General features: G+C 42.4%; 1 protein-coding gene across 1 annotated transcript; it reads right to left on the reverse strand.

Moving 5' to 3' along the window:
• Window positions 1-4046: 4046 nt before the first annotated feature.
• On the reverse strand, window positions 4047-9905 carry LOC102469611 (keratin, type I cytoskeletal 24-like). The gene is made up of 8 exons (XM_014590660.1): window positions 9300-9905; window positions 8019-8101; window positions 7469-7625; window positions 7201-7362; window positions 6977-7102; window positions 5464-5675; window positions 4607-4689; window positions 4047-4141 (listed from the first exon to the last, which is right to left on the reverse strand). The coding sequence occupies exons 1-8, from the start codon at window positions 9903-9905 to the stop codon at window positions 4047-4049; spliced, it is 1524 nt and encodes a 507-aa protein (XP_014446146.1).
• Window positions 9906-13274: the final 3369 nt, after the last annotated feature.

The raw sequence follows: 13274 nt of genomic DNA on the forward strand, positions 1-13274 counted from the left end.
TGTATTTCTTTTCTTTTCTTTCTTTTTTTTTTTTTTTGAGAGGTTTTTGCCATAGGGCACGTGCGCTCGCCAGACAGACAGAGAGAGACAGAGAGATAGAAAGCGAGAAATCACCCCCCAGGGGGGATGGCCATGCCACAATCCCTTCTCCTTCATTCTCCTCTTGGGATCTTGGGCATGCATACACAGGCATGCACACACATGCGCCCGTTGTGAGTTTAAGCCACCGGGTCTGGGACTCTGTAACTGTGGTCGACTACGTGGGAGTCCAGTGTCATAGCCATTACGCTAACTGCTGGTCTCCCTTTGTATTTCTTGAGTCTGGATATTTGAGTGCTTCTCTAGATTTGGAAAGTTTTCTTCCAGGATTTCATGGAATAGATTATCAATACCCTTATTAGTTTCTTCACCTTCTGGAATACCAATGATCTGCATGTTTGGGCATTTAATGGTATCTAATATTACTCATATGTTATTCTCATTTTTTGGGTTATTTTTCAGTCTTTTTAGTGAATTTCTATAGGTCAGAGGTTCTATCTTCTATATCTGAGATTCGATCTTCTGTATAATCTAATCTGCTTTTGATATTTTCAAGAAAGTTTTGATTTCTTGTATTACGGCCTTCATCTCTAACAATTCTGTTTGATTCTTTTTTATGATGTGTATTTCCTCTTTCAGATCATGCAAGAACTTCCTTACCTCCTGGAACTCATCTCTTTTCTTCTACACCTTCTGGAGTTCATTGTCTCTCTTGTCTCTCTGTTAGCTTTGTCACTATGAATATTTTACAATTCTTTATCTGACATTTCCATCAATTCCCTTGTATTGTCTGTGGAGGAAGAGGAGTTATTCTTTTCCCTTAGAGGAGAGATATTTTCTTGATATTTGAGATATTTCTCATATTTCATGTGCCTCTGCTGTGGTTTCTGATCATTTGATGAATTATATGCTTTTTCCTAGTTTCTGCAGTTATATCTGAATTTTCAGAGGAATGCAGGAAGAGGTGATGTGCTGTCTCTAAACATTTCTCTCCCTTTGCACAGCTGATTCACTGAAAATAGAGGATTAATGTGACTGTAAAAGTATTCAGTTTTTTTTGGTTATTGAGCATCTAGACCTGTCTAGAAAATCAGTGTGTAGAGGCTGAGCAGAAAAGTGAGAAAGGTAAAAAGAAAAGGAGAAGGAAAAGAAAAAAGAGGAAAAAAGGGACAAAAACAAAAATAAAGAAAAAATGATTTTTGGCAAAAAATGAAAAATGGTGCTGCTGAGAACTCAAATATAGATGGCTGCTGATTGGCTTATCCTGTTGGGTCAGGGGGAAAGATAAGAATTAAAAAGAGCGGCAGAGAACTAAGAAGTTTAAAAATTAAAAAAATATATATAGAGAGAGAGACAAAGAGAGACAGAGAGAATAAGTAGAATGCTCTAACCTGGCTCCTGGCTAGATCTGAGGGCAGGAGGGGGAAGTCTGGGCAGAGGGTCTTCAGTGGTCCAGATCCACTCTGTACTGTTTTTAAAAATCTGCTCCCAGGAAACAGATTGAGACGGAGAGATGTGTGCAGAGGTTTATTGGGAGTTTTCTTGGGAGAGACACTTGTAAGAAAGTGGGGAAGACAGGGCTGGGCATAGGAAGAAGCTGGTTGTAACTGTGTGTGTGTGTGTGTGTGTTTATTTGTGTAATTCTATGAGAGAGAGAGAGGGAGAGAGAGAGAGAGAGAGAGAGTCCCAAACAGGGTCCTCATGCAGTGATCCATCCCCGGCCTCAGCCAGCTGGGATCACAGAGCACGAACATGAGCTGAGCACACCTGGTGAGCTCAGAGAGGTCCTGGGATAGACACGGGGATGTTCCCATGTGGCTTCAGTTGTGTTACTGCTATCACACTCTCTGACCCCCGCAATGCTATTTTAATGAAGGCTTCAGTTGATCTTTGGGGAACTCTGAAGTGGGGATGGCTCTTAAGTTGTCCTAATTTGAGACAAAAATATGAGCCCTTGTATTCACCATGGACATTATGGGGGCTGGGGGGGGTGCATAATCTTGGGCAAGACAGCTCCCTACTGCCAAGGGCAAGGCTCAGTGTCAGCAGCTGGGAGCTGGATGTGTCAGCCTTGGGGATTATCCAGTACACCAGAGCTTTGCTATCTGGAAGCTAAGTCATTCCTCATGATTCCTCTCTCTCTCTCTCTTTTAAGAGTTTTTTTTCTATAAAGCATGTGTGCAAGCTCGAGAGAGAGAGTGAGAAATACCCCCCTCCCCCCCAGCCTAGAAGGGATGGCCGCACCACAATCCCTTCTACTCTGTTCTACTCTCAGGATATGGGACACACATCTACATGCTCCCGGTGTGAGTTTTAAGATGTTGGGTCTGAGACTTGAACCCATCAGCTACATGGGAGTTCAGCAATGTAGCCATTACACCATCTGCTGGTCCCACAATTTTTCTTTTTAAAGGATGTGGCATCCTTGTTTTCATTTGTATTAGCATTGTCTTTACAGGTGGGATGTAGGTTTCTAGAGAGTAGATGCCATCTTCACTAATGTGTATATATTTTTAACACCGTAAGAACGTTGGAAAACTGTAGTTCTATCAGATCTTCCATAATGTTTTGAAATGGTTTTAGATGATATAGAATAATAGATTTCAAAAGTCAGCACAGAACTACAATGACATACCAATTAATACCTACTGGGATTGGTATAAGCAAAACAATTAGTAACAAGTTTGGTGAGGTTGTGAAGAAACTGGAACCTTCATACAATGCTGGTAGAAATGGAATCCTCAAAAGGTTAAACACAGAGTTAACGTATGCACCATTATATTCCACCCCTAGGTATATAATTAAATTATGTGAAAACACATGTTAGCACAAAACTTGTACATGAAATGTTCATAGTAACATTATTCATAATTACAAATAGGGACTGTCTCCATGGCCTAGTGGTTGAGGCAACTGGATCCCACATGCCTGACTCTGTGATTCAAGTCCTGGACTTGGCAGCTTGAGAAACATGCTGGGTGTGTTTGCATGTGTGCTTGAAATCGGACGAGAGGGAGAGATGGAGAAGGTGACCATGTCCTATAAGGGGCGCTTTCTCCTCTGCCTCTCTCTGCCTCTCTCTGGCAAGCACAAATGCCCTCTAGCACACACTTGTGCATGTACACACACACATATACATAAAACACCCCCAAATGATAAATAACCCAGACGTTCATCATCTGATGAATGGATAAATAAAATGCGGTATGTGTGTGTAATAGAATACAATTAGGAATAAAAAGGAATGAAGTGCTCGTCCATGCTAAAACTCAGATGAATGTTGAAAACATCAAGCTAAACAAAAAAGTCAGAGCAGAAGACCACATATGGTATGATTCCATTTATGTGGAAAGCCTGGAATAGAATATGTCATGTGGGATCTAGCTTTCTCTATAACTTTTTTTTTAAGATGTTTTGCCATATGGTGCTTGTACTTGCCAGAGAGAAAGAGACAGAGGCAGAGAGTGGGAAAAAGAGAAGTCCCTCTTCCATGGGGATAGCCGTGCCATGATCCCTTCTTCTCCATTTTCCTCTCAGGATTTCTGGCATGGAAGCACACATGCCTGGCTTGACTTTTCAAGCTGCCAAGTCTGGGATTCGAACTGCTGTCAGCCATGTTGGAGTCCAACACCTCACCCACTACACCACCTGCTGGGTCCTCTCAGAAGTGCTTAACCTCTGCACTACATGGCAGGTTGTATACACTTTAAATGGGCAACTTGTATGGGAATAATTCTGTAAGAAAAGGAGTCAGTGGAAACAAAACAACAAGTACAGAGGTAGGTAATTTGCAACAGATGGAAAGTTTATTGACATAGGATGATTAAGAAGGAAAACACATTTTTCACTTTAAAGACAAAGCAAAATCAATAAAGACAAGAGGAATATCAGAAATGATTACAGAAGTAGTTGAAACTCTCTCCTCAGGCTTATTGGATTATTTCACAGATTTGTTAAGATTTATCATTTACTTCTGGGGACAGAGCACAGGTGCCTGCATCCCATTCTTATTTGAATTTTACATCAGAACCGTTGTTAACTTGAGATGAAATCAGTTGGCCATTATCTGTCACTGTCCTGGTGCCTCTGCTTTTATTTGAATCTAAAAAAGAAATTGAGAGAATATGAGGGTTAGCTCATAAATCATGTATTAAAATGGATTACTGTAGCCCAGATTTTTAAGAATAAGAAAAGTGCATTTTATTTTTACTTATTTATTTATTTTTTGAGAGAGATTGCTGCTATAGGGCATGTGTGCTCACCAGAGAGACAGAGATAGACCAAGAGACAGAGAGCGAGAGGGAATGGCCATGTCGCAATCCCTTCTCAAGGCGAGGGGGAATGGCCATGTTGCAATCCCTTCTCCTCCATTTTCCTTTTGGGATTTTGGGCATGCATGCACATGTGCCTTGCGTGAATTTTAAGCTACCAGGTCTGGGACTCGTTCTACAGTCGACTAGGTGGGAGTCCCGCGACCTAACTATTAGGCCATCTGCTGGTCCCTCTTTTATTAAAGAGGATCCTCACTGAATAAGCAGAAACTATTATTATAAAAAGGCAACTCTACCTCGTGAATGAGTTGTGCTGGTTTCTCCTCTTGAGTCCACAGAGAATGATCCTCTAGATCCAGTTCCTTTGTTCCCAGAACTGCTGAGAAATAGAAAGTGAAAGAAATGATTGTCCTCAGGCCAGCCAGGTGGTATGGTGTTTAAGGCAGAGGGATCCCACATGGCCAGCTGAGCAGTCTGAGTTCCGGACCTAGTGACTTGGAAAAATGACTCTGGGAGCACGTGCATGTGTGCCCAAAATCCTGAGAGAGAGTGGAGGAGAAGGGATTGTGGCATGGCCATCCCCCTGGGGTGTGGTTTATCACTTTGTCTCTCTGTCTCCCTCTGCAAGTACACCCACTCTATAGCAAAAACTTTAAAACAAAACAAAACAAAAAGATTGTCCTTATCTTTGGCCAAAGAACGATAAAGAAGCAGATCTACTTTCTGTTTCAATGGAGCATGTTTCTGTCAAAGGATGCTTTATTTGAAACTTCCCAAAAGTTTAGTCACTGAATTAAAAACAATTCCTTTTTTTTTTTTTTTAAAAGAAAATGTGCGAAATCGGGAACCAGCAGTTAGTGTAATGGCTATGTCGCTGGACTCCCACGTAGTCGACCGCGGTTCGAGTCCTGGACCCGGTGGCTTAAAACTCACGCCGGGCGCGTGTGCGTGTGTGCCCAAGATCCTGAGAGGAGAATGGAGGAGAAGGGATCGCGGCATGGCCATCCCCCCGGGGGGGTGATTTCTCACTTTCTGTCTCTATGTCTCTCTCTCTCTCTGTCTGGAGAGCGCACGCGCCCTATAGTAAAAAACCTCTCAAAAAAAAAAAAAAAGAAAAAAGAAAATGTGCAAAATCAAGGTATTGGTGGCTTACCCTCCATCAAGCAGGTGGCGGTAGGTCTCGATCTCCATCTCCAGGCGTGTCTTGATGTCCAGCAATTGCTCGTATTCGGCGTTCTGGCATTCGGTCTCGCCCCTTATCTGACAGATCTGCTCCTCCAGGCAGCTGATCTTCACCTGGATTTCCGACAGCTGAGCCATGTAGCCCGCCTCTGTGTCAGCCAGGGTCCCTTCCAGGGAGCATTGCTACAAATGTATGTGCAAGTTGAAACAAAGATGTCAGAATATAACTTCTCAGCACATGAATGCTGAAACATACCCTGTTTTTGTGATAAAGGTGCCTCAGTGAACCACTTAATAGAGATTTACCTTTGATCATTACTAATAATAGTAATAACCAATATTAATTATTCAAAGAGTGCTACTGTAAACAAGATAGCACTGCCTGTGCATTGCTAGGTCTGTTTAAAATGTTTTATAAATGTTAACTTCTTTGATCCTCACATTATTATTAATATTTTTGAACCAGTTTTGCGATAGGGTGCGTGCGCTTGCTGGAGAGACAGAGAGACAGAAAGCGAGAAATCACCCCCCAGGGGGCATGACCACGCTACAATCCCTTCTCTATTCTCCTCTCAAGATCTTAGGTATGCATGCACACGTGCCTGGTGTGTTTTAAGCTGCCGGGTCTGGGACTTGAACCGTTATCAACTATATGGGAGTCCATTATGCCATCTGCTGGTCCCTCTCACATTATGAAAAAGGTACTATTTTCCCCATTTTACAATGCCAGTGTTCTGCCAACATGTTTCAAAATGTCTGCGAAACAATTTCTTAAAGCTTTGGGAGTAAACTGTGAGTGCCCCCCTCCTACCGACCATGGCCATGGCAGACTGCAGTTCAATGTGGAGGGACTGGAACACCCGTCTCAGCTCTGCGATCTGGCTCCTGGCCGAGCTTGCCTCTCCAGCATCCGTGGAGATCTGCTTCTGCAGGGATGCACTCTGCAAGAAGGAAATCGACAAAGGACCATGAAATCAAAGAAGCCCCAGCTTTGGCACCTGGTTCTTTGGGTTCTCGCTCTTGGTCAGCCATCAGCCACCTGCTTGTTGAACTGCTCCTCGGCCTCCCTGCGGTTTTGCTCAGCCAGCTCCTCGTACTGCTGCCTCATGCTGTTCAGCAGCTTGGTTAGATCTGGCCCTGGGGCCGCATTCATTTCGACATTCACATCCCCACTGGACTGTCTCTTCAGAGCGCTCATTTCCTGGCAGAGAGGAAACGCGAACGTCACAGGAGCAAAAACACTTTGAGGTTGGAAACCCATGCACACGTGCCTGGTGTGTTTTAAGCTGCCGTGTCTGGGACTTGAACCGTTATCAACTATATGGGAGTCCATTATGCCATCTGCTGGTCCCTCTCACATTATGAAAAAGGTACTATTTTCCCCATTTTACAATGCCAGTGTTCTGCCAACATGTTTCAAAATGTCTGCGAAACAATTTCTTAAAGCTTTGGGAGTAAACTGTGAGTGCCCCCCTCCTACCGACCATGGCCATGGCAGACTGCAGTTCAATGTGGAGGGACTGGAACACCCGTCTCAGCTCTGCGATCTGGCTCCTGGCCGAGCTTGCCTCTCCAGCATCCGTGGAGATCTGCTTCTGCAGGGATGCACTCTGCAAGAAGGAAATCGACAAAGGACCATGAAATCAAAGAAGCCCCAGCTTTGGCACCTGGTTCTTTGGGTTCTCGCTCTTGGTCAGCCATCAGCCACCTGCTTGTTGAACTGCTCCTCGGCCTCCCTGCGGTTTTGCTCAGCCAGCTCCTCGTACTGCTGCCTCATGCTGTTCAGCAGCTTGGTTAGATCTGGCCCTGGGGCCGCATTCATTTCGACATTCACATCCCCACTGGACTGTCTCTTCAGAGCGCTCATTTCCTGGCAGAGAGGAAACGCGAACGTCACAGGAGCAAAAACACTTTGAGGTTGGAAACCTTGTTGAACAGCGCCATGGGAAGGCCCCCCAGGGATTTAGTGCTCCTACCTCTTCATGGTTCTTCTTGAGATAGGCCAGTTCTTCTGTTAGGCTCTCAGACTGTATCTTAAGGTCCGATGTGGTCACATTCAGCTCATCAAGCACTTTTTGCAGGCCATTTGTATCTGCTTCAACTGACTGGCGTAGACAGAGTTCATTCTCGTACCTTAAAGACATTTGGAAGATGATTTACAAATCAGATGAATGACTTTGAGAATCTTTATTTTTAAAAGGATTTGCCCACGACCATCCAACTCAAGGTGAAATTCTTCTTTTGAAATATTTCAACAAAGATGATCAAATCACATTAAAATGCACTAGTTTTAGAATTAAACATATGAACTTGCTTGGCTTTTTCTCCCAGTGTAGATATTCTGTATGAACAGACTACATTTGTCTGATCTTTGGTCAGATCATTTGTCTGATATATAATTATATTACTACATTGCATTTGTCAGATACTAATTGCCTGGATTAATTTCTTTATATACAATTTTACATTAAAATAAAAGTCTTGTTTGGTGCCACGGTAATGAACGATATCCTGAAGCAAACTCACTTCATTTTGAAGTCATCTGCTGCAAGTCTAGTGTTGTCAATTTGTGTTGTTATGTTGGCGTTATTTATAGTGGCTGCAATGATCTAAGAGATAAAAATAGGAAAAACTTAATAAACTTTTATAGACGTATGTACATAAAGATATATTTTTTGCTAGAGGCTGTACATGCTCAGCAGAGAGACAGGGAGAGGAGTAGGTGCTCCACGTGGAGAGTGGTCATGCCTGCAACCCCTTCTCCTCCATCTCTCTCCCCTTTTGGGGCTTTTAGGTACATATAACCACACTCAGTGAGTCTCAAGCCGCTTGGTCTGGGACTTGAATTACCAGGTTGACCATGTGGGATCTGGCTGCCTTAACTGCCAGACCATGGAGCCAGCCCTCAGATATACTAACTGAGCATATTTATGAGTACAGTGTGATTTTTTTTAGTACAAGAATGCAATGTATAACAATGAAATACATCATGACCTCAACCATTTTCATTTCTGCTGGAAACATTCAAAATCTCCCCTCTCCCCCCTTTTATGAAGGTTCCTTACTCTGAGATACGTAGTAAACTGCTGTTAATTACATTCATGCTGCCGTACTTGGTAACACTAGAAATTGTTGCTTTTATATATCTGTAATTTTGTTTCTATTATCCAACAACTCTCTAACCTCCCTCCCCCATGTTCCCAATCTCTAGAAGTCCTTCAACTCTACTTCTATGAGCTTATTCTTTTAAAAATATATAATCACTGATTTATATTTAATTTTCAAGAAGTAGTTGCAGAAAATATTTTCCAGTGTGAATTATATTCTAGATGAATCTAGTGAGACCATGGAAGGTTTCTTTCTTGTTTTTTTTTTTTTTTTTTTCTTTTTTGTTAAACTAAAATTATATCTGAATTTATTTTGCAATTCAAAATTCAACAAATGATGAAAGAACAATTTCCTTCCTTCCTTCCTTCCTTCCTTCCTTTCTTGAGAGGTTTTTGCTATAGTGCACATGTGCTTGCCAGAAAGACAGAGAGAGACAGAGAGACAGAAAGACAGAAAGAGAGAAATCATCCCCTGGGGGGGATGGCCACGCCGCAATCCCTTCTCTTGCATTCTCTTCTTAGGATCTTGGGCATGCACACACATGCACCCAGCATGAGTTTAAGCCACCGTGGTTGACTACACTGGAGTCCAGAGACATAGCCATTACACCATCTCTTGGCCCCTGTAAAAGAACAATGTCATATTGTCCTACAATTTCATAAAGAGATCCAAAAGAAGTGTCACTACCGACCATCTCACCTGGTTCCTGAGATCTTCAATTATTGGGTAATATTTGCTATAATCTCTTCCAGATCCAACATCTCCAGCTCCAGGCCCAAATTTCTCATACCATTCCTTGATTTTGAGCTCCAGGTCAGTGTTGGCCTCCTCCAGGGCCCTGACCTTGTCTAGGTAACTGGCCAGGCGGTCATTGAGGTTCTGCATGGTTTGCTTTTCACTTCCAGAGAAAAGCCCCCCATCGCCAACACCACCTCCCATACCGCTGCCATAGAGGCAGAAACCTCCAGTAGCACCACTGCCAAAGCCAGAGCCCACACCAAAGCCAGAGCCCCCACTGAATCCAGGACCCCCACAGAGTCCAGAGCCCCCACCATAGCCAGCCCCAGTGCCTGAGACTCCTCCAGAACTACCCCCTACTGAGCAGCTACCAAAGCCCCCTCCAAAGCTGCCTCCAAAGCCACAGCTCGAGCCCCCACAGCTGCCAGTTCCTCTTCGGAAGCCTTGGACAGAGCTGGCCCCCGGGCCACATCTGCTTCCACCACTGAAGCTGCTTCCACCAGCAGACACCCTGACTAAGTTGCAGCCTCCAGCCTTGGCTGAGGAGACGCGAGATAAGCAAGACATGCTGCTGCTGCCGATGGGTGGCTTGTCCAGGTGTGAGAGACGGAAAGAGCAGTGCACGGACCTGGAGGCCTCTGGTCTTTATATACAGAGTTTCTTGGGAGTTCCCCTCATGGGGTTTCGTCATCGTTTCACAGCTCTAATCCATTCTCGGTTAGTTTATGCTGCGTTAACGTCACCCTCTTCGGGCCAACTAATATTGGAAAAATTGGATAAAGGTGGAGTTAAATTAGAGTTGTTATTTCATTAGAGTTCATTAGTGCTCCACAATCTGTTATGTTCTGCCAATCATTTTTTTTTTCATCTTCATAGAAATCTGTAGTTGACAAATCATACCTTTCTCTAGGTCCATTAAACTCTACTATGCCACGCTGGGGGAATGATTAAACTAGATTTCAGTGTTAGTCACAGTTCAAATGCAAGTTTTACCCAGGAGTGGTTTGTCAGGAAACTTTCTTTCTTTCTTTTTTTTTTTTCTTTTCTTTTAATCCAGTGATAATGACGAGGTGCTTCATAGTCCCTTCACATTTTTGGGAACACGTTGAGCATTGTAACTCTTCTTGCAGAGGGGAAAGCCTGACTTTGCTCATTTACGTGGAAGAGCTTTGAATGCAAGCATGCTTGATAGGGTGGAGTTGTTAGTGAAGTGTTGTTGTAGAGTTATCCTACGTAAGGTATTCGAGCAATAGTAATGCCGCTTTTCTGCCACTTGATTCAACAGCCAAAATAATTTTTTCTCTTCTTTAAATCCATTAGTTTGGGTTTAATTTTTTTTTTAAGAATGGTTTTATTTAGCTTTAATTATTTATTTAATTTGACTAGAGAGGGACAGAGTGAGAGAGCGAGAGAGAGAGAGAGAGAGGGAAAGTGAGAAATCGAACCACCAGGTCTGGGACACAAGCTATGGTTGGCCACGTGGAAGTCCAGCACTCTCAACCAACACACCACCTGCCAGCCCCAGTCTACGTATTTTTTTTTTTTTAAATAGCCAGTTCTTTTTCTTGTAACCACAGTTTCCATTAAAAATAACTCTGAAGGTAATAGTTCACTTTGCTCATTAATTATGGGTATGATATTTTATTTTACTATGAAAAGGCAAATCTGTAAGAGGCTGATTATTTTACTTTGCAGATTTACCTGGAAAATATATTCTATGGAGATACTGCACTTTTTCTGTAGCTCCCCTTACATAATCTACCACAGTGATGATGTAATGATGCCAGTCATCTTTTTAAAATAGAATTATTGACTTAATTTTATGAATAATAATAATAATTTTAAAATTTGCTGTAGAACATGTGTGCTCATCAGAGAGAGAGAAGGAAAGTGAGAAAGTTAGCCGACAGGTCCGGGACTGAACCATGGTCAGCCATGTGGGAGTCTAGCACCTTAACCACCATCTCACCTCTGGTCCTGATTTCAACCATCTTATAAAGGAGATGCCTCAGTAACCATGAGATGATGACAACAAGTGTATAGTTTTACGATATTCCCAGAAGGTTTTCTTTTTTTCACTTTATATATCTTTTCCATGAGCAAAAGCTATATATAGAGAGAGAGAAAGAGAGAGAGAGAGAGAGTGTGAAGGAGAGAGAGAAAGAGAGAGAGAGAGAGAGAAGAGAAGAGAAGAGAAGAGAACCTCCAACAGAGCTCTGATGCCATGATCCTCCCCAACCTCAGCCAGCCCCAGATTGTGGGCACACTCATGCTCAGAGAGGTCTTCAGACTTGAACTAGGGTCCTTCCCACATGGGATTGTCTCACAGAACACCACATTCTACCACTTAGCCACTGTCTAAACCCCCTCCCCAAGTTTTTGTTGAGGAATTTTTAACAAAGTTTTCCTGTGTCCTTCCATTTGGTGTTTATTTTCTCCTTCCTCTGTATACTCCTACAGCTGTTCCTCTAAGACAGGGTTTTCAGTTTGTTGGAAACGTCATATCTGGCATAGTGTACTGGATTAAAGAGCTAAAATGCAGGCTAGCCTCAGTGCCAGGGGACCTCAGAAGATGGAAATGCTAATGGTTGGATAAGTGTCAGAGAAGATTTTCCGGGCCTTGTGTAGTGGAAGTGAAGGACCAGGAGTTCACTAGCAGGTAACTAGTGGGCAAAGAGATTTCTAGACATTGGGATCATTCATCTTTACTCATAGATTATTCCCAATTATTCTAAAAAGGTCTAAAATTATAAGAAAATAAAAGAATGATGGAATCTTCTAGTGGGATGATGAAACTGAAACAGATCATCACTGAAACATTGTAAAAGTCTCCTCAATGCATTGCCACTCTATCAGTTTTCAAGAAGGTGTGGAAGGACCAGCCTTGTAGCACAGTGAGGAAACCCCGCCATGAGGAGCTGGATGTCACATGGTCAACTGTGGTTCAAATCCCCATCCCATTGGTCTGAGAAACGTGCTGGGTGCAAATGCATACATGCCTAAGGTCCTGATGGGGTGAAGAAACAAATTGCATGTGACCACCATCCATGAGGAGTGCTTTCTCTCTCTAGGAAGTGTACATGCCCTCCATCAATTAAAAAAAAGTATAAAAGAAATATATCGACACCATCTGAAGTCTGGCTAGGGGTGGATTACAGTGCTGGCACCCTGTTGGGGCTACGGTCTCTCTGTCTCTCTTACTCATGGAAAAATTTAACATATTGGATATTAATAAATTAAAGATAGATGGGGCCAGCAGGTAATGTAGTGGTGAACTGCTGAACTCTCACATAGCTGACCATGGTTTGAGTCCTGGACCTGGCAGCTTGAAGCTCATGCAGGGCACATGTGCATGTATGCCCCAAATCTCAAGAGGAGAATGGAGGAGAAGGGATTGCAGTGTGGCCATCTTCCCTCAGGGAGGTGATTTCTCTCTTTCTGTCTTTCTGGTGAGTGCACACACCATATAGCAAAAATCTCTCTCAAAAAAAATTAAAGATAGGGATTTGATTGCTTCAGAGTGATTTACTTTAGGCAAAGATAATTTTAATGTTTGTTTTATTTATTGATCACATTACATTTTGTATAAAAAGTTAGTAGAATTAGTTCAAATGCATCGTGCTATTTATAATAAATATAGTGGTTTATGTTTGGTGCTAGGCATTGCTTCATTTATTTACTATTCATCTATTCACTTTTGATTCTATTTACTTACTGTTCAATTTATTATTCGATTTATTATTCTATTTATTTATCGAGTATCCTATTTATTTATTTTACTATTTATTTCTACACTTTATTATTCTTTTATTATATTTGGCTATTTAGTTTATATTTTACATGCTTGCAATAAGTCAACTTTCGTTAATTATGAACTGAGCATTTTATAAAACCATTCTGCTACCCCTTGGGAAAAAAATGATATTACAGTCCTCG

The sequence above is a fragment of the Tupaia chinensis genome, unplaced genomic scaffold (genome assembly GCF_000334495.1).
Source record: "Tupaia chinensis unplaced genomic scaffold, TupChi_1.0 Scaffold000477_1, whole genome shotgun sequence".
Lineage (NCBI taxonomy): Eukaryota > Metazoa > Chordata > Mammalia > Scandentia > Tupaiidae > Tupaia > Tupaia belangeri.

What these genes read in the sequence shown, in the direction of transcription:
- LOC102469611 (XM_014590660.1), bottom strand. Translation starts at nt 9,905, where the DNA reads ATGTCTTGCTTATCTCGCGTCTCCTCAGCCAAGGCTGGAGGCTGCAAC. An exon ending in TCAAGAAGAACCATGAAGAG is followed by an intron (nt 7,363 to 7,468) that starts GTAGGAGCACTA and finishes CCTCTCTGCCAG; the next exon opens with GAAATGAGCGCTCTGAAGAG. An exon ending in CAGCACAACTCATTCACGAG is followed by an intron (nt 4,142 to 4,606) that starts GTAGAGTTGCCT and finishes TTTCTTTTTTAG; the next exon opens with ATTCAAATAAAAGCAGAGGC.